A 26,933-nucleotide genomic window follows, 5' to 3' on the forward strand; every position below is an offset into this window, starting at 1 on the left:
TAAGTCTCTATTTACAGATGACATGATCTTATAGAGAGAAAATCCTAAACTCCACTAAAATCTCCATTAAAAATCTATCTACTCCTAATATGAGTTCATCAAAGCTGTAGGATAGAAAATCAATATATAATGTACAATATACAAAATCATTTATGTATATATTCTGGGAATGAACCATCCAAAAACAAAATTAATAAAACAATTTCATTCATAATGGCATCAAAAAGAATAAAACAGTTGAATAAATTTACCAAAGAAGTACAAGACTTGTACACTGCAGAGTACAAAATATCATTGGAAGAAATTAATAAAGTCCTAAATAAGTGGAAAGACATCCTGTATTAGTGGATTGGAAGACTTAATAGGGTCAAGATAGCAAAAGTTCCTAAATTTATCCACAGAGTCAACATAGTATCTATCAAAATCCCAGCTGTCCTTTTTGCAAAAGTTGACAAACTGATCCTAAAGTTTATATGGAAATGCAGAGGACCCCAAAACAGTCTTGAAAAAGAACAAAGTTGGAGAAATCATACTTCTTGATTTGCCAAAACTTATTACAAAGCTACAATAATCAAGACAGTGTGGTGCTGGCATAAAGACAGACTTCTATAGCTCAGTGGACTGGAATTGAGAGTCCTGAAATAGACCTTTACATTTATGGCCTATTGATTGTTGACAAGGGTACTTAAGACAATTTAATGGGGCAAAGAATAGTCTTTTCAACAAATGGTGCTGGGACAACTAGATCTCCATATGCAAAAGAATGAATTGGGACCATTACCTGACACCATATACAAAAATTAACTCAGAATGGTTCCATGACCTATATACCAGAGCTAAAACTATAAAACACTTAGAAGAAAACATAGGTGTAAATCTGTGTGCTTTGGAGTAAGCAGTGTTTCTTAGATAGGACACCAAAAGCACAAGCAACAAAAGAAAAAATAGACAAGTTAATACTTCATCCAAACTGAAAACTTCTGTGCTTCAAAGGACATGGTCAAGATGGTGAAAAGACAACCCACATAATGGGAAGATTTTTTTTTTTCAAATCTGATAAGAGACTGTTATTTAAAATATGTTTTAAAGCACAACTCAGTAATTAAAATACAACCCAATTAAAAATGGACAAGGGATCCAAATACACATTTCTGCAAAGAAGTGTACACATGACCAATAAGCACACGGAAAGATGCTCAACATTGTAAGCCAAAACGGAAGTGCAGATCAAAACCACAGTGAGATATCACTTCATGCCCCCTGGGATGAATATAATAAAAAGATGGGTAATAACAAGTGTTGGTGAAGATGTGGAGACATTACTGGTGACAATGTAAAATGGTGCAGCTGCTTTGGAAAATAGTCTGGCAATTCCTTAAGAGGTTAAAATACAGTTACTATGTAAGCCGACAATTCTGCTCCTAGATATATACCCAAGAGAACTGCAAATATGTGTCCACACAATAACTTGCATGTGGATGTTCAGGGCAGCCTTATTCATACTAGCCCCAAAGAGGAGACAACCTAAATGTTCATCGACCGATAATGCATAAACAAATGAAGTATATCCATACAAAGGTATAATATTTAGCCATAAAAAGGAATGAGGTAGTGATGCATACTACAGTATGGTTGAACCTCGAAAACATTAGGGTAAATGGAAGAAGCCAGTCACCAAAAACCACATAGTGTGTTATTCCATTTATATGAAATGTCAGAATAGACAAATCTGTGAAGATGGAAAGCAGATTAGTGGTAACCTAGGACTAGGGGTGGGAGGGCTTGAGGGGATGGAGAGAATGACAGCTAAAAGGTGCCCATTTTTTGGTGGCGGAATGATGAACATGTCACAAAATAGATTATGGCAATCCTTGCACGTACTATAAATATACTGAAACCACTGAATTGCACACTTTAAATCAGTGGATTGCGAATTATATCTCCATAAAGCTTTTATGGAAAAAAGGAAATCTGTTTCTCTCTCTCTCCATCCACTAGTATTTCCTATAGTAATTGACGGTTGGAAACAACTCATTTAATAATATTTATAAAATATTCTAAAATATAGCACATCAATAGAATGTGACACCCTACAGGCTTTAACTCATGATGCAGAATACTATTTTAGGGCATGGGTAAGTGACACACCATTTAATGTGAAACATAAGTTATCAAATAACATGATCCCAATTTTGTGGAAGAACATTTATAATTATATGCCTAGGGAGAGGGCTGGAAGTATGTACATCAACTATAGTGATAGTAGTCACCTCTTGGGTGTTGAAATGACAGAGAACTTTAATTTTCTTCTTCTTGCCTTGCTGTATTTTCCAGATTTTTTTTTAATGCTAATCATTTATTAGTGATCAGAAAAAGAAATTTTATGTACAATTTACATATAAGAGACTGGCTTAAAATGTTTCTAAAATAATAAGGAACTAAGAAGATAACCTTACCTTCACATATCTTATATTACAATTATTACTATTCTGAGAATAATGACATTCTTCCACGTTTTGACACACAGACACTATATACCTAATATAAAATAGCTAACTTTCATTGAGAGCTTAAAAAATATAATCTGTACATTAGACATCGTAAGCTGTTACTATAAGTTAGTGGTATGTATCTTAAGCAGGTCATAATTGCCCCATCAACGCTAGCTATCTCTTTCGGAATGTTAGTTCCGAAATACCTTATTCATCTCTAAAAATTGGGCCATAACACCTCTCTTTCACCTGCCTCCCCACCCCCTCTAGTAGCAAGTCGCTTTCCTGACTGGACGGCAAGGACATGGAGCCTCTAGGGCCAGGGAAGGAACCTCAGATGTGTCTTTCCTGAGCTTCGCGTCCTTTCTGCAGGCACCTGCCACTTAGCGTTTCTTGCACAGCTAGTGTTCCGTGTGCGGCTCCAGGCAATACCTGGAGCAGTGATTCTCAGGAGATGTCCACTCTCCAGTGATGTCTGTATCCCGCGCCTCCTTCAGCGATATTTTGGGAGACTGTTTTGGGGCACTGAGCTGTTTCCCCCTCCGCTTTGGGAGGAGGAGACTTCTAAGCCCTGGTTGACTATAGAATTTTTACCTGAGTCAGCCGGGAACTTAACGGTTTTTCTCACATTCAGCTTTTTCCTTCAGACTCCGGCTTCTGGATCCTGTGTCTGCAAAGAAATGGTGTCAGGTAAATCTGGTTAAAAGCAGAGGAGAAGAAAGCCGTGGAATGCGCTGGTGTGCCTGTCTTTCCCAGGACATACTTGGGCACGCTCGGTGTTTGTGCCTCTGCTGTTAAAGAGAGTTAAGAGAGCTTCCGATCGGCTAATTGCAGAGGTTAAAAGCAAAAGCGAGAGCGCATCTCATCTAACGTGCCTCTTTAATTAATAAATTGTGAAAAAGGCGCCATTGCAAGCCCTCTGAGGTATTCATAAGCAGCTCTGTGATCGCCTGGGGCTAGAGGTTCCAACCATTTTTCGGATAAACTGTGCCAACGTGGAGGTTTGTCTGCTATGAAAAGAAAAACATCGCAGCCTGAGGAAGTCGTGAGATATGGCATGAATGTGAGTGTGTTACCCGGCTCCCCGAGTCACATCATGTTCTTCTAAAAACTCTGCTGTTGGAGGCAAATGCTTTATGAGCCTCGGAGAAAGGTGAGGCTGGTGATTCCAGTTGTGAAGATGATTTTTGTTAAATCTGCCTGATTTACGTCCCAGGGAGCTGCCAGAGATGCACCTGTGCTTCATCGAAGATGCTTCCAGTCCCTGTGGTTTCATTGGGCAGGACCTGCAAGACGCAAGCGCGTCAGGTTAGAGAAGGGGCTTGTTATCCAGGTTCCGGGTGACTCACGGCATCAGCTCCTGAGTCAGGGATGGTGTGAGGTCGTGAAGTGAGTTGAAGGGTTTGGGTGGATGGCCGTCCATTGCAGTGTGTCCTGGCTGTGTCTTTCATGTGGTGGCAAGCCCCTGGATGTGTGCTAGATTGCTGCTCTTGGGACAGGCTCTTTAGGATGTCATGCACTCTGGAAACATCCTGCCTCGTCTTCCCGCGTGGGGTGTGGCCAGAGGCACCTTCCTCAGGCTTCCTGAGAGACGCTAAGCATGGGAGCAGGAGTGGGGCCGGCTCTGAACAGCGCCTCCAGGATGCCCTCCCGCAGCAAGCAGGCCCGAGTGGGAACGTGACCTAGTTGTGTGCCTCCCAGCACATTGGCACAATAACCAGACCTTCCTTCCTCCTCTCCTCACAGCAAGAATAATTCTGCTGAGCCTTTTGGAGGCCGGAGGGCCAGTTTTAGTAACGTGCCCTTTCCTGGCTGGCTCTCGTCCATTTATTTTGGGTGAGTGTTAATGGCCATGAGTTTGAAAGTTTTATTTTTAAGGAAACTGTCTCTCTTGATCCTGGTGTCCTTGTCAACTGTTATCTGTCTGAAGCCCCTTCCTTCTTGGGGAAAAGGCTGAGAACAAAGTGGTCACAGGATTGTCACCTGTGGTCTTCTTTTTTTTTTTTTTTTTTTTGATGTCTTCCATATGGATTTAGGCCAGGGGAGCCGGGGGGCGGGGTGGGGGTTGGTGAATTCAGTGTACATACCTGTAGTAGGTCTCCCAGAGCCCCAGTGAAAAGGTCACTCTCCCTGTAGGTCATTTTTGTGCTAGCCATGGGATACACTCCCCCCTCCTCCCCCCCCAACCCCGTGAGCCCCGGCTCCACGGTGCAGGGTGACTAACTTTGGGAGGTGACTGGTGGTCCTGGATGGAATTTCCTTTTGAGTCATGGGTGTGACCAATCGACTGCCCTGGCTGCTCTGGAGGAATGAATACGTAATGTTTATCCTATACTTGACCTTTTAGAAAGCACTTGCTTGGCATGGTCTGTTCATTTTCAAAGCCGATGCAGAATTTTTGCAGTCCTTTTGCTGGCGATTTGCACCAAGGGGCTGGAAAACTGCGAAGTGGTTCAGTCTCTGTTGTACTCCCTCGTGGAAGGGATTTCTCTGATAGGTAGACGTCTAGAGCTAGAAGGGATGGTGTATATATACAGCTTATCGTCATGTTTTACAGAGAAAAAAAAAATCCTGGCACAGAAGGGTTCAGTGCGTTGCTCACGCCCACACAGCTAGTTAGGGACGGAATAGGACAGAATGCAAGAGCAAAACCCAAATAAGAGAGCAAGGCCAGGGCCCAGAATGGCCTCCAGGGGCACTTCTGAAACTGTGTGTCTCCAGTCTCTCGGTTCCCCAAAGCTCGCGTTACGTGAGAGCAGGAGCATCTAGTCTAATGTGTAAATGACACACAAGAAACAGAAGCCCAGAGGGGTGGAGGGACTTGCTCAAGGCCACACACCTAGTGGGTTACTGATCCTGGTCTGAAATGCAGGTCCAGTTGTCCCCCCAATGTGGTCCTTCTGGCCCACTAGATTTAAAACGTATTTAGGTCCAGGGTGCATGAATATGGAATGCTGTCTGTACATTATCTTGACTTTATGAGTCAAATTGATGGGATTCAGTTTGGGGTCATGAATGTGCTCAATGTCTGCCACTGAATGGGGGTGGGGGTGTGTGAGGTTCAAGCCGGTTCTAGAGCTGATGTGTTGAGCTACCACCCTCTTCTGCTAAGAGTGAGGAAACCCTTTTCTGGGGTCATGGTATATTTAGGGATTTAAGGGGAAGATTTCACTTCCGTTTTAAGTCAGATGTCTGCCTGGATTCTTGTTATTCTCAATACAAAGTCGAGTACTTTAAAGACAGTTGGGACCCTGGGGACAAGTTGTAGGTGTGCTTTCTTCAGATTAAATCGAAATCATTATGTAAATGAGCTTTCCAGAGTACTGTTTTTGGGAATTCCTAAAGCAGTCTTAGGGTTGGTATCACATGTAATATGACGGCAACTTCACCCCAGCTGGGATCACCGGTTGCTTTTTGTATTCTTGAATCTTTTGCCAATTTTCCAGATGCTTTTGGAAATTCATGCTGACCGTTTTTTTTTTTTTTTCATTCCATTTTGAGTACTGAATATTTTCCTGTCACTACTTAAACTGGCATGAATAAAATATTCCTTTTCAGGATGATGATTTTCAATTTTTTTTTTTTTTAAAGAAAAACAAAACACCCCAGTTGGTTAAATTTATGAGGCCTGCGAAAATGTCTTTACAATGTGAGTGGGTGAATTTGGGAACAGGAATTGTCTTTCTAGAGGCCACATAGTGTCAAGTAGGGTATTTCCTGGTAGTAGGGGTACAGGAACAAGCCAGTAGAAAATAGATAACTTTGAATGAGTGGAACTGAATCATTCAGGACTCAGAATAGAGTTTTCCCCTCAGAACCATCTGGATATCTGTACTCAACGTATGGGATGGTTATTGTCATTAACAACAACATAGGTGAAAATGAGGAATGATTAAAAATAATACAAAGAGTCGGGGCACCTGGGTGGCTCAGTCAGTTAAGTGTCTGACTCTTGATTTTGGCTCAGGTCATGATCTCAGGGTGGTGGGGTCGAGCCCCCTTTTGGGCTCTGCTCTGGTCGTGGAGCCTGCTTGGGATTCTGTCTCCTTGTGCCCCTCCCCCCCCAATAATAATATAAAGAGTAAGTGTAAAATATTCCATTCATCTCTTCCTTCATTTGATAAATTGTTGTTTGGCTCCTACTAAGTGTAAGGCCTTGTGCTAGGTTTTTGGAGAAACACAGAAATATGCACTCAAGGAACTTAAGAGTGTCAGGAGAAAGAAAACCGAGAAGCCTAATAACTATAATAAAATTTAGAGAAGTAATAAATTCCATAAGAAAGGGCAGGTGAAGAGAACTTAAACCAAGCATTTTGCATATATTATCTCCATTTATCCTCATAACCACAGTGAGATAGGTTCAGAGATTTAAATTTTCTGGCCCAGAGACATTCAGCTAGTAAGTGGCAGAGCTGGGACTCTAACTCCTGACAAGACACTTCTCTGCCTTCCCCAAGCAGGGATGAATGCTCTGTGAGTTTAGAAGAGGAGATAATAATTCTGCCTGGTCTGGAGATGTGATGGGAGTGTTAGAGCATTAGCCAAACCTCGAAGCATGGTGGGGGGCGGGGGATGTCCATGTCCAGCTTTGGAGGCGGGAACTCGAGCCATCGCTGTGGGGATGGTGGGATGGACGTAAAGTGTGAGGTTCAGTTCTCTGGTCATGAAGGAAATCAGTAGGAAATAAGGTTACAAAGGTAGGTAAGGGGTCAGATCGTGAGTTTTGAAGTCTAGGCAAAATTCTTTTTAATTTTAGCTGATGATACAAGCTGTTCAAATATTCAGGTGATACTAGCTATAATATAATATAATAGTCTAAAATTAGAATATTCTAAACCGACCTTGGTGTCTGGGGTAGGGGGATTGGGTGGGAGGGCCTGCAGGCCAACAGGAGAGCTAGGAGGTCAGTGTGGTGGGGTCCCAGCGAGGGGGCTGAGCTGGTGTGGTGGGGGGAGTGGCGGAGGGGGGCGGGGGAGGGGCCTAGTGGCCGTCTCACTTAGGAGCTGGGAGAAGTGGGGTTGGGTGTTGGCGCTGCCCCAGGTGGGCTTCCCATTGCGGCACGGTGCTCCTCCAGTCTGACTTGGGTGTAATTTGTAGTTGCTTCTTGATGGGAGATAAAACGGTTATATAGTTTTATTTAAACACATAGTGCTTTGTGGCACGTTTTGTTCTAAGTGCTTTACAACTCACTCATTTAATCTTCATGACTACCCCATGAGGCAGGCTGTGATTATTCCCAATTTACAGATGAGACAATGAAGGCTGGCTCCAGGATCTGTACTCTTAACCATTACTTTGGTGCTAACAGTACATTTGATATTCAAATTTTAGTGTATTTCCCAGAATCCCGACTCCCTTCCCTTCCCAAAATAAAACAGTCATTAGTATCCACATAGTAGAAGCATCCAGAATGAGAGTTGTCATGAGGGTTGTTACATGACATTGGATGGGAATTGCTGAATCAGGAGAATGAGAGCTTGTTGGAGTGAGGAGGACCATGAAAGAGATGATCTGCTCACGAAATTCCGGCCCCGTCTCCTCAGCGCACAGGTAGGGAGAGAGACGCAGGGCCTGCTATCTAGTGTGGTCGGGAATGTTCTGTTGCATTTGGGGAAAGCTGGTTTTTCAGCACTGGGGAGCTACGTCTTGGGCTCCTTAGATGGCAGCCGCGGTGGATTTTCATGGGGAAGAGATGTAGGAGGCCAGCACCAGAGTCCCAGGAGCTAGATGGCTTCAGGGGCTCCTCCTCCCACGGCTGATGTCCCCTCTTCTTTTTCTGTATCTTCATTGTCTGCCTCTGTTCCTCTTGTGGGTTTAAGAACTTTGGGAACTGTTGCACATATTGTCATTTTTCTGATGAGTGCTACGGAAGCTTTTTCAGTATTAAAGCTTACATCACGACAGTGTGTTCAAATTCTGGGTCCCCAAACCAGAATTTCCATAACCATCTCCTGTGTAATCTCCTTTTTGCTGCCAGTGGGGGAAAAAACAAGAGCAGTTCTCCATCGGAGAAAACTCCTTTTCTTAGCAGCTCCTTTTGGGGTGAGGGCTCTGTGGACAGAGTCTCCTCTTCCACTGTTCTAGTTTCTTAGCTCTACTTCTCATCGAGGCCTTACCTGAGCAGATCCTTGACATTATTTTAAAGAAGCACTTAAAATCTTGCTTGAGTTCAGGGCAACAGTTGTGTTCCTTGCTCCCTTCGCTGGTCCCTCTGGTCTGTGGCTGTTTTGCCGCTGTGGCTGACTTGGCTCAGAAGTTCAAGACCCCCGTAGGCCCCCTGTTGGTCACGGCTCACAAGGGCGGGCTGCTTGCCTAGTGTACTGGAGTCCTGCTGCATGCTCTTCCTGCGATTCGGGTTTTTAAGTCAAGCGTCATCCCCAGGAATTGAATTAGAGGGCCTAGGAAGAAGCAGGTTTTATGCAACATCTCCGCGTTTGGCCTGCAGCTGTGTTTGTGTGATCTTAAAACAATTTCTCTCTCATCTCCACTGTGCCCCATCGGCTGACCCAGCTCATCTGCCGCCATCGGTAATCTCCGTTTTAATTAATCTTTCAAAGAAACAGATTAAGTTGATTGCTTTACAAGCTGAGTTTTGGTGTACGTACCTTTCAGCTGCCTTCCAGAAGTGATTAAAAGAAGAATTTTTATATGAGGTTTTATGCCCAGTTAAGATTATTTTTGGATCTTGTCTCAATGGTTTATTTCCATCATGTGCCTGTTTTTAACAGAGGAACTGAAAATGAGGAGCGGGGCTGGGTTTTGTCTCACTGTGGGTGTTCTTTGCGTTCAGACATCCTGATGTGATCTTTGCTCCAGGCTGCCTGGTTGGCCATCTTCCAACGAGCCTTCCCCAGGTAGCCTTGCTTAGTCACTGGCATTGAAGTTACACCTTGTGCTAGTTATTCAGGACGCTTCTAGTCCTGCCTTGTCTCCCCCCACTAAGCTTTCACAAATAAACCATCTATTCCTAAACCCACTCAAGCCAAGCTTCCATGGATACCCTACCTAGGATCTGACTAGCACTGCATTGAACAGATGGTATTGCGAAAGGTTATCTATCTGTCATTTGTTTTCCTTGAGGGCATCTTTGTGTCCCCAGGACCCAGGGTAGTGTCTGGAACAACTGGGAGGTGTTCAGTGAGCATTTTTTGAATGAGGGGCTCTCCTATCAGCATATGGAAAAGTTGACAGAAGATGGTAACTGTTGCTCAGAGTCAAGGTAGAAACAATATTGGCCTTTAGATGTGTTTTGTTTGGCCTGCACACTGCTTAAAAAAATTTCTGAACCAACATAGTATGAAAAGGTAAACTGTACATAGAAAATCCAGTTTTCCAGCTTCTCTTGCAGAATGTTAAGACTAGGGTGGAACTGAAAGGTGAACTTGCCTTGGAGGGGCCTGTATTCTGCCTTTTGCTCACCTAATCCCTAAAATAGTTTTGTAAAGCTATCTATCCCCTCACACACTCTGTGTTGATAGCTAACATTTTTCATCATAATTGAAGAGTTGCAAAGGATGTTATTTCTAGCTTATTGTAAATATCGACATCTTTAAATAAAACTTTACATCATTCTTTTAAATATAACCAGTGGAATCTAAACACCACAGAGACTTGATACCCATCATCACCATTTAAAAAGCAATCGAATTGTCTCGTCTTTAACCATTGGAATTTCTACCTCATTCTCTTTTTTTCTCCGAATTCATATTCTGTCCCCACAGAATGTTGTTGTCCTTGGGTATTATATTTGTCCTTGCAAAAATCTGTATCTACATTTAAATTAAATTTCCTATGGCTGTAATGGTCTAAAAATTAAAAAGTTCTTGTATTTACTTATTGTGGTTGATTACTATTATACATTTGAACAAATCCTAAATATATTACAAATTTAGCTAACTATACTCACAAGATAACACCAAATTTGCTTGGAAACACACCTCCTAAGGTGCATAGAGTCCTATGTGTTTTTGCAATTGTTTTCTGTATCCAAGGACGAATATTACTTGTCACTGAGTAAGAAAGTTCAGCATCAGTTCATTCCTGTTTTTTTGCAGTTTAACAGATTTAAGCACAAAGAAACCATATAAAACCAAGTAAGTATATGGGACTGGGAGTTGTTAGAGCAGTCCTGCCTTTTGTGAAACTGTTTTTGAGTGATATGCTGCAGTTGCTACTCTTAGTTCCTTCCTTTTCAGAAGCTAGGGAGCAGGCCCCTCTGGGTGGTGTATTGGAATCATCATGGGGGTTGTGTGGGGTGCACGTGTCTCTCCCAGGCTCATGCCCGGGACCATGAGCAAAGCGGTGAAAAATTCGTCCCTGAATGCACATGTCCCCAGCTGAGGCTGACCGAGGCCACGTGCTGCCATCTCGTTTCAGCTCTCCCGCTGGAAACCAGTGTCCTTTCCATGGTCTGTTTAGTGCCATGTTTTTCACATTTTTGTGCTGTGTGTTAGTGATTTCACTGCTGCGAACGGCCCCAAAGCCCAGTGCTGAAGTGCCGTGTAGAGTTCCTGAATGAAAGAAGGCCGAGATGTGCCTTCGGGAGCAAACACATGTGCTAGACAAGCCTGTTCAAGCATGAGTTATGGTGCTACTGGCTGTGTTTCACATTAACGAACCAGAAATATATATTAAAGAGGGTATCTTTATACAGAAACACACATAAAGCAAGGTTATGTATGGATCGGTTGACAAAAATGCTGTGACCAGAGGCCCAAAGGAGCCCAGTGCTATGTTTCCCCTAAGAGCAGTGGTTCAATATCTGCAAATTCAACATGATTTTACAGGACGTGACTACTGTGAATCATGAGAATCACCTGCATGTATAGATAGTCCCCGACTCACGATTTTTCAGCTTTATGATGGTGCAAACGTGATGCAGATTCAGTAGAAACTACTTGGGATTTTGAAGTTGGATCTTGTCCCGGGCTAGCGACGTCCGGTCAGTCCTCTCTTGGATGCTGGGCAGTGAGCTGCAGATCCCAGGCAGCCAGCAATCACGAGGGCGGACGACCCATCCCGACAACCATTTTGCACCCATCACCGTTCTGTTCTTCTCAGGGCCGTCCTCAACACATGACACGGGACAGTCAACCCCCGATGATCAAATAGGCTTCGTGCGAGGTGATTTGCCCACCTGCTGGCTGATGGGAGTGTTGTGGGCACGTGTAAGGCAGGCCAGGCTAAGCCATGATGATCTGTAGGTTAGGTGTATTAAATGCATTTTCGTCTTACCATATTTTCAGTTTAGAATGGGTTTATCGGGATGCAACCCCATGGCAAGGCGGGGAAGATCTGTCATTTGCACGTGGATATTACAGCTTTAGAAATTTAAGAACGAATTTCAGGGTAATGTCTAGGTAGGCAGGTTTTTCACTCAGAATATGAAGTATTCGATTTTATTTTTACAAGACAGTCTTTTAAAGCATGTCCCTAACAGGATGGCATTGATTCGTTGTGTCTCTAGGGTTCATCGAAAGGGGTAACTTTCCAATGCTGGTAGATGCCTCTGCTACTTGGACTTGGCCGTGAACTTGCACTCACGGCGCACTTGAAGGCTGAGACTCAGACTGGGGGCTTAGTGAGAACAGCATCTGAGTTATTCTTTTATTATTCGACTGAGGCTTCTGTGCCAGGAAGATAAAAGAGCTCAGAGAAGCCTGGAGTTGGGAAGCTGCACGGACCTCCTCGCTTACAGTCAGAGTCCTCATTAATTCTCTGATTTCACACGGCTTCCACGATTTTTTTTTTTTTTTAACAGCCACATGTCCCACAACCACTAATCCTGACTAAATAGTACATAAGATGTAATTGTTGTGGTTTTGAGAAATTTATCTTCTGAGGAACGGAGTGTGTTTTAAGACATGACTTCATCTTTCTGGAATCCCCACTTGAGGGCTTCGCATTTCAGCTGACGGGGGCTCACAACCTTCACTGGGGTAGGACACAGGCCTCCGGGAAGTGTGTGCTCCTTATCGAATTCCCTTCTCCCTCGGACACATCTCTGGTCCAAGAACACCTTTTCTCTCCTTAACCTCTCCCCTTCAGGGGATGTCTTACAAGCTCAAACCAGATTCTAAGACTGGTTCTCACCTCAATAAATTATAAAGCCAATGGTTTTCTTTCCTTCCCATGTATGTAGTTTGATTCATGTTTATGTAATCAGTAGATATTATAGAGCCCCTACTTTGTGCCTGGGCCTGGGCCGGGTGCTAGGGGTGTAAAGACAGCCAGCCCTCAGCCCAGGGAAGCGGAGCCCACCTTCTGCTGGGAAGAAGAGTCCATGCTATAGTGTGGAGATACTGCCAGGGGAGGTTCCTTGAGACGAGCCTCAGAAGGCTGTGGTCGGGGTGTCTCAGAGTTGGCCTGGGAGAGTCAAGGAAGGCTTCATAGATGAGGGGGTGCAAGGCCTGAGGCTTGAGGGATGAGTAGGAGTTTACCAGCTGAGCAAGGGAGAGAGGGCTTCCGAGCAGATGGCCCCACTGTGGTCCTATGATCCAGAGGATGGAAGAGCACAGGGTCTGTTTGGGGGTTCAGGCAAGAATAGGGGAGTGGTGAGAGAAGAAGCTAGAAAGGGAGTTGTGGTTTCAAGGACTTTTTATGCCACCCTTAGTTGTGTGGAATTTATCCTGAAGATGAGGGAATTGGAGAGGAAACATGATGAGCCTTTCCATGCATTTGAAAGCCCAGCTTTGAGCTGTAGGGGGGAACTTTAAGACAGGTGTCAAGGAGACCAGCTAGATTTCTCTTGGATTCATGGAGGGGTTCTGGGGTAGAGGTGAAGGGTATGGGAACTGGCAGGGGTATGGGAAGATGGGACAGACAGATACATCCTGAAGTAGGTCAAGTTCAGTTCTTTGGGATCATTTTAGATTTGGGACCATCCAAGAAGGAAGGGCTAAGAAGGGTTCGTGCTTGGAGAGCTGAGTAAAAGATGGTGCCCTCTACGGAGAAGACACACAGGAGCAGGTCTGGGGGAGAAAGGTAAGGAGTTCTGAATGCATAGAGTTGCCTTGCCACCTCAGAGTGGAGATACCCAGTATACAGGTGAATAGATTCATCATTATGGCATAAATACAGCTCCAGGGTTATATCCCTGAGGCAGGGTTTTCTTTTGTTTTGTCTTATCTGCTTGTTTTTGCCTGCATTATCTACTTAAGTAATTTAGGTCGGCAGAAAAAGAGCGTGGAGCAAAATGGGTCAAAGTACCTGGAAAGAAAGAAAAATCTCTGATGATATGGTCTGAACACCAGTGTGGGTACATGAAACCAGATGCCCTGAAAGGCTGGGGGCTGGTTTTCAAGTGACTTAGGACAAGCTGTCCCCTTCTTGCTATCCTGTGTTCACACCTGCCCTGTGGAATGGTGCAGTGGCTAAGGACCGGTGCAGGTGGACCTTGTTTATCCCATCATGGGCGGGTTCACCCCTTGTGCAAGTCCCTGCTCTGTGTCTAAACATCTTTCTTGCATAGCGATGATAATAGAACCCACTTTATTGGTGAGGATTAAACGAGATAATTGATGCTATTTCTTAGCCCAGTTCCTGGCATAGTGAGCACTCAAAAAGATTATATCTCAAAATAATTACATGAACAGATCTTATATAATGACTCTAAATTCACAACCAAACATAAAACTGGAATTCAGGTTTGGTTTTCTAAGAGATTCATTTCTCATTTAGGCATTAAGGATGCGCCGTAGAATCCCTGTAGAAAATCTTCGTGCGTTTAACAATATTTGACCTGCAAACGTTCACCATACTTTAAAATCGTAGTCCGTTATTTATAATAGTAATAATAATAATAATGAAATGATTCATTTACAAATATTTATAAATCTTCGTAAATGAAAAATCGAGATGAGAATAAACTATATTATATAATGCATTGAACTCCGAAGTTTCTCCCCTACGTCATCTCAACTGCTTCTCTGGTATAGGCCTCACGGTTGAGGGGGCACATAGCTCTGATGTTACTGATGAATGATGCCAAGGCCAGGGAGCTCCAGGGGCATCACGTGGGTGATGGCATCGGGTCACCTGAAAGCCTTTCCTGTGCTTTGGAAAGAAAAGGAGGAAAGAGAAGAAACGAATATCTAGTAGCTTGAGCTTTATGAAGAGGTAGAAATTGAGGAAGAAACTGCTAATTGAGCAAATCCAGACCATCCCTTACCATCTTCAGAGAATGTACAGTGGCACCTAATTCTTTTTGGAAATATGGCACCCCCTTATAAATAGATATGCTTTTAAAAAAGTTGAAAAGCTATAAACAAGTGTCGGGAAGCCAAGGGAGAAAGCTGTTCGTTCCTGTTAATTATGTATTAAGGCTACACTAAGAATGGGTTATTCTTGGTATGAATAACTTCCTGTGAAAGAATCATAGAACTTTAGAATACAAGGGACCTTAAGGGTCACCTTTTATTTATTTATTGATTCATTAGTTGCATATAACACCCAGTGCTCATCACATCACGTGCCCTCCTTATGCCCATCACCCGGTTACTCCGTCCCCTCACACCCCTCCCTTCTGTAACCCACAGTTTGTTTCCCAGAGTCCAGAGTCTCTCCTGGTTTGTCTCTGTCTCTGATTTCTTCCCATTCAGTTTTCCCTCCCTTCCCCTGTGGTCCTCCATGCTATTCCTTATGTTCCACATATGAGTGAAACCATATGATACTTGTTTTTCTCTGCTTGACTTGTTTCACTTAGCATAATCCCCTCCAGTTCCATCCATGTCGATGCAAATGGTGGGTATTCATCCTTTCTGATGCCTGAGTAATATTCCATTGTATATATGAACCACATCTTCTTTAAGGGATCACCTTTTAATCACAAGGAACAAGGAAACTGTGTTTTTGAAGTGCTAATACATTTCCTTTATATTTTTATGAATAAAGGACAGACCTAGCTGCCGGCGAGGGCTTCTCCTCCCTGAGCTGTCACCACGGCCACTGTCCGTTGAGTTGACATAATTCTAGTCCAAAGTAAATATGTTTTAGCCTGTGCCATCCTATTGTGGGTAAATGGGTGGTTTCTGTGGGGCCTTTCGAAAAACTGAAAATAGCCCTGGTGTGTTCACTGCTCCCTTTGGGGACGTCCACAGCTGCTTGCAGTCCAGCCAGCTCATTTTATAGACCTCAAGACTTTAAATCACTTGCTCAGGTCAGAAACATGGGGCCTTTGTAAGGTAATGCATTATATCCAGTGCAGACAGAGCTTGAGGAAACCTTGATGTCTCCGTAGAAGTGGCAGCCAGAGAGCTGTGTACTCCAGGCCGTTTGTAGGTTCAGTAGGAACTGGCACTGCAACTCTACTCTTGGTTGGCTTAGAGCGTCTGTGTATTGACTCGCATGCCCACTGCCCTAAGCAGCTACCTGAAAAAATTAGTCACAGTCTGTCAGACAGAAACACAGAACAATTAACACCTGCAATTGGCCCGTGCACCCCTGTCATGTCAGAACCCCTCGTAAAACCTCATTTATTGAGACCTCCGTACCTTTGGAGTGCCAAGTAAAAACCCACAGGGGTAGGCCGGAGTTTGTTCAAGCCCGTATCTATGAGAAAGGAGTTTGCTAAGCAAATGAATTGTATCAACACGGACGCGGTCGTGTTGTTTAACAACTTAGCTTTAATATTTGCACACGTAGTTAAGTGTTCGCTATAAGTAACTCTTATCAGGACCTGGGAGACTCCTGCTTAGCCATACTTGGCTGGTTTTTAAAAGTTGTTTATGAACTTCAAAGCATTTAAATTGCATTTCTCTATGTATGTTTGAAGATCAGTGGGGATAGGGCATGTGACAAGTGTCTGACTTGTTTGCATAGAGCCAGCAAGAGGAGTTGGCTCGGAGGGTTGCTCAGTGCTTAGTTGTCAAAGGTATAATTGAATATGTGAATAAATACACTGACACTGGGATTGTGGTCTAACCAGTTGGAAAAAAGTAATACGTTTTGTTTCTCAATGGCAGGCGCTATTGGTACCGTGGCCAAGATGATTCTTCCCGGCTGAGCACTGCCTGGTGCATCTCCAGACATTCAGCCTCCCTGACTCCCATCCGCTAAAGGCAGGAGTGCCCACCCCGCTGAGATAGACCACCGAGCCCCACTTGCTTCCAGATACCCCTGGGGGAGCAGTGCCATCCCTAGTTAGGGACCACCACTGCCTCCCATCCCCCAAACACCAAAGTAAATTACAGATATTAGAAAGTTAAATGTAAAAAAGAAATAATAAAGTAACTGGAAGAAAATAGAAGTTAGTATCTGACAAAAAGATGTTAAAAATTTAAACTATTGGGTTCTCTGCAAAATCATGCTTTCTGATTCTACCTGGGCCACCTCCCACCTCTGCCGTGTCATGTTTTTGCCTCAAGCTGCCTGTTAGATTTTCTCATGGGCTATTCCAGCCCTTTTTCATCCTGCTTGTTCTTGATTTTCTCTGCCTCTTTCCAGGGGGCGGAGGCCGGCCAGAGTGATTTGTTGTGACTTCATCTCTTCAAACCTTGGAATCCCTCCTTCTTTCTAAGGAAGACTTCTCCTCCAGGAGTCTCGCTGCCCTGGCCTGCTGCCCTTTAGCCACCCCCCTCATCTCTAGAATTTTCCATTTTGTCTTCTCTGTCTCTTCCACACTGCCTGTAAACCTTCTCAGATGTCCTGAAATTCTAAAATAAATCTTTAACATCCATAATTCTGCATCAACATCTACTAGCCTATCTTGGTCCTTATATTCATGTCTAAACCCCTCTATAAATTCTCCTTAGCCTGGTGGAAAGGACGCTGGTCCTACATTGAGCAGCCCAGGGCGGAATCCAATCTGTTCGGCCTCTCAGCCTGATGAGTTAAATGGGGATAGTGATGCCCACCATGGAAGGAAAGGTCACCACGAGTGCCGGATCTAAAATGCAGGTAGGGTCATGTCCTGCCCCAGCTTAGAATCCTTCAGGAGCAGAAGATAGTAGGAAGGGAAAAATGAAGAGGGGGAATTTGGAGGGGGAGACGAACCATGAGAGACTATGGACTCTGAGAAACAAACTGAGGGTTCTAGAGGGGAGGGGAGTGGGGGGGATGGGTTAGCCTGGTGATGGGTATTAAAGAGGGCACGCTATGCATGGAGCACTGGGTGTTATATGCAAACAATGAATCATGGAACGCTACATCAAAAACTAATGATGTAATGTATGGTGACTAACATAACATAATAAAAAAAAGAAATACATATATAAAATGTTTGCATAAGGAAAAGATTAGAATAATATACACTATTTTTATTGGCTACTTCTGTGTAATGGGATTAATCAGTGATTTTCATTTTTTCATTGTTTTCCAGAATATTTTAAATAAACATGAGTAATGGCTAGCACATTTTATATTTATTATTTAAAAATTTTTCAAAGAATAAAAAGAATTCTCAGAAAGAAAAAAAAAAAGAATCCTTCAGGAGCTTGCCATTCCCAGAGCAAATCATACAAGTCCTTGCTTCTTTTGCACATTTCCTTTTCAGCATTCCCTCCCTCCAGCTTCATATTTCCTTCCCACTGAACTGTTGATGGCACCATCGTTATCCCTGCCCTCTTCCCCCAGCCCTGTCTGCTTTGCTGTTGCCTGTCTGGGTCTTTTCTGACTGGTTGTCTGCCTCCAGCTCCCTCCTTCCCGCCACGGTTGACTCCTGCTCATTATTTTGCAGTAAGCCCTTCTTCTGGAAGTTTCCTGGAGGCCCCTCCCCCTCAATCTATCACTGCACCGATACATTATAAGACGTCAAGGGGTTGGTGAAGAAATCTCTGGTTGAATGAATGTCCAGTCTGGGAGGAGGTTTTGACCCATCAGTTCCAGCTATGGTGGAAGTTGACGAAGATCATGCGAATAGGCGATTTTCTTGAGCACTTTTACAGCAGTCACGGTCTAAGTGCTTTTCCCCAAACAAATCTTCTGGGGAAAATAAAAACAGAATTCTTTCCCAGGGACATGGTTTGCTGACTCTCTAATTTTCTCATGCCCTGTCTGAAACACCATAGCCACTATTCCAGGTATGCGCGTGGCACAGCTGACTTCCTTTGCCTGTGGAAACATTTGGACCAAAGATAGGTGCCCTGTCAGACCTTTTTCCGGAGAATTGTTCATATCCAGTGTAGACGGCAGGGCACGGGGCTCCGGTTCAGGTGGGCGTGGCATGCAGTGACGTGGGAAAGCTTGGGTGACTCAGGAGCTGAGGTAGGTGATCAGTGGTCACACGCAGTACCTGTTCCAATGGTGTTCTCAGCCACTGGTTTTCTCCTGTGCTCATTCTTTTCAAGTCATACAGGTATTTTTCTCTTGTATGGTTTTTATCCCTTTCTTGCCTTTTCCATTCCTTATTGACTTACTTCGTTTACTCATTTATAAATAAATATTCAGGACCTTTCATGGGCAGGCACAGGGGAGACAAATGAGTTAGACCCCCATGGCCCTACCTCTGTGTATTTGGTCCCTACATTCGTGGGTAGGAGGAGAAATGGGATGTAGGTTAAGAATGTGTACACAAAGAAATAAAACAGTTACACTCGTGATGAATGTTGTGATAGAGAATAAGGGGAGATAAGAGGGAATGGTATTTTACGTGGGGTGATCAGGAAGCTCTTACACCACTTGAGATCTTTTTTTTTTTTTTTAAACAATCCTATTGAGGTATAAATACAATTCAGAGGCCATACAATTTATCCATTTAAAGTGTACTATTCACTGGTTTTTACTATATTATTCTCTGTAAATTGTGGATATATCGATTTATATCTCCCAAAGTTGGCCATCTTAACCATTTTTAAATGTACAATTCCGCGGCATTAATTACATTCACAATGTCATGCAGCCATCACCACTATTTCCAAAACTTTTTCATCATCCCAAGCAGAAACTCTGTAACCATTAAGCAATAACTCCCCAATACCTCCTCCTCCAGCCCCTGCTAACCTCTCATCTACTCAATGTCTCAGTGTATTTGCCTGTTGTATGTACTTCACGTTAGTGGAGGCATACGGTATTTGTCCTTTTGTGTCTGACTTATTTCACTCAGCGTCATATCATCAAGTTTCATCCATGTGGTAGCAGGTGTCAGAACTTTTCCTTTTTATGGCTGCATAATGTTCTTTTGTAAGTATACACCACATTTCATTTATCCATGTCACTGGAAATCTTGATACATGCTTTGTATTTTCTTAGGGCTTCCCCATAATTCTCAACAGATCAATTTGCCTGCCATATTGCTAGCAAATATTTCATGATTGCATTGACTAACAATTTCCAGCAAGGTGATGGTAGTGACAAGTCAGAAATGCCATTTCCTGGTGTGAATGTGTGTAACTGTGTGCATTTTTTTTTTTTTTACTATGTGCATTTTCTTGAGTGTGTGTATTTCTGTGTCTCTCTTTTTTTTTTTTTTAAAGATTTTATTTATTTATTTGACAGAGAGACAGTGAGAGAGGGAACACAAGCAGAGGGAGTGGGAAAGGGAGAAGCAGGTTTCCCTCTGAGCAGGGAGCCCAATGCGGGACTTGATCCCAGGACCCTGGGATCATGACCTGAGCCGAAGGCAGACCCTTAACCAACTGAGCCACCCAGGTGCCCCTCTGTGTCTCTTATAAGTGAGGTCATCCAGTTAATAAACATGTCTGGGGAAGATAATAGGAGGGGCCAGGTTAGAATTGCAAGAACTTGGAGCAATTCACCCTACTCCCTGCTCCAGAGGTATTTAAAAGAAAAGCCAGTTCCTCTGAAGCTTAGTATCATCCCAATTTACTCTTGCAGTCTGCTCAAAACAGATTTATATCTGTCTCCTTATAATAAATGTGTCTCGAGGGGCTGAAGAAACACAGGGAAAAAAAAGGTACTTCTCTGGCGGGCTGCTCCCCAGGGAAAGTGAATTGATAAATCTTTTTTGTTGTTGGTTTCACAAACCAAAGGAGGATACCTCCAGTTCTGTAAGGCAGTGGAGCAAATATATAATGTGCTTGATGACAGATATTAGTTTTCTCTGACCGGAGCAACACACATTTAATGGGTGGCTTAAGGTAAAGCGATTTGAGACCTTAGGGACGGCCTGGGGTCTAGCCTTTGCTGAGTCTCAGTTTCACCTTGGAAGATATTCTTCCCTCTGCCTTTCATATTGATTATTTTTAACTCATCTCTGCAGATCTCCTCCGTGCTCTTGCTCTTCTTGGGTTTGTACTCATTACCAAAGGTGGCAGAGCATAATGATTTGTTGCAGTGGCCACTGTGTGTCTGTGACATTTCTAGAATGCTCGTGGTGAACCTTTGCTCTTCCCCTCCTTATCTGTGAAATATGTGTTAAAAAATCCAGTGTGTTCATTCATTACTAAGCTTTGAGCTTTCCTCATGGGCCCCCTGACACCATCTCACTGAACGTTGACTCATGGAATATTTATTTGGGCCAGTCTGGGTGCTGAGTAACCATTCCTGGAACAAGATGACCTTGGCTAGCCCTCTGGGTCTTGTTTTCTTCTTCCATGGGCATATCTAAGCCTTGACTTACACACTGTGGGGTTTCGAGGAGAAAAATATTGTAAATGCATTCTAATTTGTAGTGATAGTCTAACCCGGCTTCTCCTGCTCATTGTTGATAATAGCTACAAAGCTAGGAAAGAAAATAATGACTCCTAAACAAAGGCTACAAGGTCTGCTGATGTCTTTTGATCAGTCTTGTTTGAGGTTTGAGTCCATCAGAGTGACGTTTGTTGAGAGAAGCAAAGTAGGAGACTTAGTCCAGGGGGCTAATCATGCAGCCATGTTCCTTCCCCACCTGTTTACAGTAAAGCACGCTGTAAATGACCCTCCTTTGCTGGTCAATGGGCTGAGCTTGTGGCATTAGGGGCTCTGGATGCCATGACCAGAGGGGACGCGGACTGTTACCCCCCAACTGCTGTGACGCCCTGACACATTCACGGCTCTTCTTCATGGCCACTAGAGAAAGAAAAGTCAAATGGTGTCTATTAAAAATGAAACCAATTGTAAGTTATAGCAAGATGCCTGGGTTGAGTGTACCAGAAACAGTCCAGGGTAAAGTGCGGGCGTTCGGCACTGAATTTTCCAGCCTCCTTTTTTTTTAATCTTTCCCTCAGATGAATCACTTGCTCATCTGTGTTTGGTCCTCCTGGGTTCTTACTGTCCCTGGACCCTGGAAAGTGTTCATGAACGTCTTCTCACTGTTCTTTTCTACTTGACTCATGACGGGTCCTTGCCTGCCCTGGATCAGGTCACAGGGGTGGGTTCTACCCACAGCACAGTGATGAGCAGCACGTTTCCCCGAGAGCAGCTTCCTACATGGGAGTCGGGCCCCTTCTCCTCTCTGAGGGGCCTTGCAGTCTTGATGCTCCAGAGTCATGCCCACATCTCTTGGCAGGTGGGAGGTTTATTCAGGGGTTGGGGAGAAATGGCCCGCCTGCTTTGGCAGAGGTGAGGGCTGGTCTTGCTGGGGTGCAGAGGGACCCAGAAAAATCGAAGCACATGATGGTCCCAGGGATCCTCAGGGCAGGCCGGCAGGGGACAGAGGGCAGGTCACTGGGGTGTGCCCAGGCTGCTCCCGAGACCTGCTGGGGAACTGCCGGGAACCTCTGCAGCATTCTGTGTGTGCCGGAAATCATGACAACACTCTCGGCCCCCTTGGGAAAGTATAAATTTGGGGATTGTACTGTGGTAAGCGGTCTTCTTGTGCTGGATCCCAAGGGAAAGAATGGAGGTCCGCTACTTTAAAAACCAAAAACTGTCAAGAGCAAGTATGAGATGCTCCAGGTGGCTCACGTGCCCTTGGCCAAACCTCAGGTTCCACATCTGCCAAATGGGGTGATCGTATCTGCCACTACACCAGCTTCACGGGACTGCTGGGTTGATCAAAATAGAAATGAAATCATGAATTTGAATGTTACCTTAACTTGTTACGTGGTATAAGTATCGTATGATGATAGTGCTGGTGGTGATGATGGGGACGATGATGAGTCAGCCCAGAAGGTCATGGCACTGTGTGTTTGAGGAAGCTGCTGGTCATTTGCTGATGTTTATGGATCTTCAATCCTTGCATGTGGGGTGGTTCTGATGTCAGATACTCTGTTGCATTGTCGTACCATGTATTTCAGATCAAAACTGTGCCCTTGTTTGTTTGGAAAAAATATACTGTTTGCACAGTTTGGAGATGAGAAACTTAGGTCTGCCAGCCTTGAATCAGGCTCCTTGGATGTCCTTCCCAGTGTTGAAATGCATATGCTTTGGGTCATACTGTTGGTCTTTAACTGGCACCGGGATCCACCTGGAGGGCTTGTTTGATTCTAGGCTGTAGCCCCAGAGTTGCTTGGGGTTAGAGAGCTTGCATTTCTGACAAGTTCCCAGATGATGCCAGCGCTGCTGGGCCGAGGCCCACTGCTCTGTACCATGGGGACCACTTTGTCTCGACGCTGGTTCATGACGGAGTTTTCCCTGGTGTGCAGGAAAAGGAGGAAAAAAATGTACCAGGTTTTCAGAAATCCAGAGGTATCAAATGGAAAAGATAATCCTTTTCCTTGAAATCTTGTCTTTCCTGTTTTCTGATGTTCAGTATCTTCCCTTTCATCATATGATAGGTACTATATTGGTCCTTTGGATGTACCGACCTTGGTGGAAAAGTTCACAGTTGGTGACTCTAATTCCGTTCCTTGATTCTGGGGGAAAATTCTACAGCTCACTGCAAGCCAAAAGTCTGAGGACCATCATCTAATAAATGTGTGGGTTAGTTCTTTCATTGAAAATTTTTCTGCTTTTAAACAGGAGGTAGGGGGGAGTGGACCAGGTGAAGTACGAGACACTGTTTCTTAATTTGGCTGTCTTAAACTGTGTTATTTTCTGAAGATCATAATTGCCAAACCCTATGTCTTGAAGCAAACTCACTGTACCAGGAAGACCGCGGCCTGTGTACAGCGATATATATTAGTTGTGACATGTTTTATCTGAAATCATCTTTCCCCTCTGTGGCTTCAGAAGTGGCTGGAGAGAGTGAGAGCTACAAGGATCCTGGCTAGAGTTTTTTATCCGACATTTTGTCTATTGTGCCTTACTGTCTCATAGTTGGTGGGAGATGTTAAATTTTGTACAAACAGCTTGCATTTTGTGAACGTTTCACAGCTTTCTCGAGCCTCGCTATTTGAAAAAAATCTAACACTGATGCCCACTTGTAGGCCTCTTTCTGGACGCATTCTGATGAGCTCTCACCATTATTTTGGAGTATTTTAGGCAAAGTGTTGAAGACAATTTAGCAACTTTTCCCATTAATTTGAATTTGGATAGTTTCCTTGAAAAATCCTCTTTCTTGGTCACAGTATCCCAGCATTTTGTGTCAATTTGTTGGATGCTTGATTACCTTAATTCTCTACTTGGCTTTGCCTGTGTAGATGTATTCTTAGTTGAGGCTTTTCAGATCTTGCTTGATGGCCAAATTCAGTTCACATTCAGGAAGTAAATTAGGGAGAATCAGTTTCTTTTTCTGTGCTCAAAAGGTTCCCTTTAACATTCATTTTGAATTCTATTGGAAAAAGAAATCTAGTTGACCCTCTTTGATTTTCCCTTGTAAATCTGTCTTGTTTCCCTGTTGGATCACATTACCTCCCCAATTTATAGATTTCCCCCTGCCATGCTTGTCTGTCTCATTATAACCTGAGGACCACCTTCCCTAGCTTATTAACTTCCCTTTTATTGAAGAATCGTGCCGCATGCTGCCCAAGCTTCTCTAGTCTGTTAATATCATTTGCAATACGTGTGATTTTTCCTTTCAAAAATAAAGTTACTTACTAGGTCAGCTAGTCGTTTATTTTAGTATCCGGAGTGTATGTTAGTAATACACATTTATTCTGTAAGTATTTATACTTTCTGAAAATTATTTTTTCTAGGCGTTACATGTCCATGACAATTTATCATGGACTTCTGCACATTTTGCTTCATTATTCTAAACTCAGTGCTGAGAAATAACCTCCTTGTTTGAGCAGATTGAAATCATGGTTATTTTGTCTTCTTTGAAAGATAGGCATTTGACTGCAGGGCAAAAGAATTTATTAATATACGATTGTGGCTATTCTTGTGGCAAGACTGGTGCAGTCGAGCAGAATAAAAGACAGTTTTGAAATTCAGTTTTAAAAATATTTGTTGGTTTTTAGTGTCTTCATAGTTTTTTCCTTAGGGAAATACAAGATTGTCCCTTTAAAAAAATCAGTATTAAACATATTAACGGAGAGGTCTCTGCAAATGTCATTTTAAATTGAAACATTTAGTTTGGATTTAACTTTTTATGGAATTATTCATGTAATGCCATTTGCATTTGCTGAGATTTTGTATTATTAATAGAATAGACAAATCAGCATTTTGCGGTGTATGTAAGACTTTGCTTGTTTTTCCTGTCTTGATTGCTGGTTGCACATAAAATTCAGAGAAGGAAAAATTATGTAGCACAGAGAGGAAGGGTGTTGGTGGAATGACTCAAGGCTGCCAAGTCCTGTTTCTCCTTCTGTTACAGCCCTTTGGCTGGAAGGCTTCGTTTCTAACCTGTCCTGGATGGGGCTCGATAATCCCAGCCCAGGACTCAGAGTGGCCCTGCGAGTAACCCCACAGAGTGTGCGTTGGGGAGATGGTAAAGGTGGAAAGGCTTTGCGTGCAGGCAGGAGCTGCTCTGAGGCAGGGATTTCTCTGGGCGCCGGAGGGAAGATTCTGACTAGTACTTGGCAGTGGAAAGAGCTAGAAGCCATTGCCACACTCAGTGTCACAGCTTTTCCAGGGTGAGTGGGATTCTCTCTGTGCGTGCTCTCTGCCACCCTTTTGGCCCTGTTCCTTCCCTTCTCTTCCCTCCTTATGCCTTCATCCACCCCTGCTCCAGTGTCCCAGCTTCTGGCCATGTTCTGCCAGAAATGAGCTTCATTGTGGGTGTGTCCCCGTGGTCTGTTGGTGGGCCCCCTAAAAGCCTGCCAGTGTGGAGATGCTGAGCCCGTGGACTTCTGTGTGACAGTGACATTGTTGGGGCTCCATAGCCACATTTTTGGGGATCCATAGCATGGGTCCTGGTTCAGTGGTGTGATGTTGGGCAGGTGCTTAAGCTCTTGCAGCCTCTGTTTTCTCATCTGTGAAATGGGGATAGTAAAGGCACTTGTCTTGCAGGACAGCCCATGGAAAGAGCTTATGAGCACAGTGCTGGCATAGAATAAGTTTTCAAAACATAGTAACTATTATTATTGCCTAAACAGGATGATGGACCATGACATTCTGAATTTTCTTCTATTCTGTGTGTGTGTGTGTGAGAGAGAGAGAGAGAAAGGGAGAGAGAGACAGAGACAATAGCACAGCCACTTTACGGACTATGGGGGATGTTTCAATGTCATCTCTTTGAAGAGAGCCAGGAATTTTGGGGGTGCCACCATGCCAGAGAAAACAGGTTCCAGAGAAGGAAAACAGAGGCGGGATCTCTTGCAGAACAGGAGGTGACAACAAGTTGTTTAGGGTGGCATTCAGCCAGGGGGATTGCTCAGAAGGTAGCCCTGGGGCCCTGGCTGGGGCGGAGGAAGAATTTGCTGGGGTTAAGGAAGGGAGGGTAGGGGCAGTTGGCCTGGGAGCCAGGGTTCAGCCACAGTGAACTGCAGGCCTCATGGCTCCTGCAGAAATGAGGCCTGGGCAGGCCCACAGCTGGCCTCTCCTGATGAGCGTGAGAGGGAGTTGCCCAAAGATCTCTGACGTAGGGGCCCACTCGAACACTGCAATCAAATGGTCACCTGGCATCTATGTTTTCTTTCAGAGAAACCTCTTCCAGCCACCCGGGCATCCATGCTAACTGACACATAGCAAGATGAGCAGGGATGAAGAAGCATCCCCAGGGTGACAGAGCAGAATATATTGCTTGGTGTCCAAAGCAATGTTTAAACCAGTCCTTGCCTGCAGAGAGCTCTCCGTTTAGTGGGTCAGGTGACACAGAAATATGTCATCAAAAGAAACCTGTGGTTACAATACTGGGGCGCCATATGGAGGATAAAACATTGACCAGCTGTTCACAGATTAGAGACACAGATGAACCCATGGTAGCACTAGAGAGGGACTTGCTTTCTTACTGACTCCTCCTAAGTTATTATTATTATGCTCGCTGGCTAAATTGCATTTGTCTAAGTTGCTAACACACTTACTATATAACTTTAAACCTGAATTGTTTCTTCCAATATTATATCTGGAGCAATTTACCACGAATTATATAGTTGTTTGCAAATATGCTTTTCAGTGACTTTTTAATATCTCCTTGTCTGGATGTGTCTTATTTATCCACTCTCCTATTGTTCAACATTTGGCTTTTTTTTTTTTTTTTTTTACTATTGTACATAACATGTAGGGAACATCCTTGTCCATACATTTCTCTGCACAATCCTGAGTATTTTCTTTTTTTTATCGCCTGGTTTCAATATAATTTTTTTC

General features: G+C 43.8%; 1 protein-coding gene across 3 annotated transcripts in view; it reads left to right on the forward strand.

Moving 5' to 3' along the window:
• CAMK1D (calcium/calmodulin dependent protein kinase ID) overlaps positions 1–26,933 on the forward strand; it is a 420,921-nt gene that overhangs the window by 25,784 nt on the left and 368,204 nt on the right. Inside the window, exon 1 of one of the 3 annotated variants that reach the window (XM_036068433.2) lies at positions 3,035–3,800. The exons of 1 other annotated variant lie outside the window; for it this stretch is intronic. Coding sequence is in view for 1 of the 2 variants with exons in the window: in XM_078075145.1 (XP_077931271.1) it covers positions 25,041–25,261 (221 nt within the window). In the remaining variant the exon portion in view is untranslated. Of the gene's footprint in view, positions 1–3,034; positions 3,801–25,030; positions 25,262–26,933 lie in introns of those variants that run through there. One more of the 3 variants, XM_078075145.1, reaches the window with a different exon arrangement.

Source organism: Halichoerus grypus, chromosome 6 (assembly GCF_964656455.1).
Source record: "Halichoerus grypus chromosome 6, mHalGry1.hap1.1, whole genome shotgun sequence".
In the NCBI taxonomy this organism is placed as follows: Eukaryota; Metazoa; Chordata; class Mammalia; order Carnivora; family Phocidae; genus Halichoerus; species Halichoerus grypus.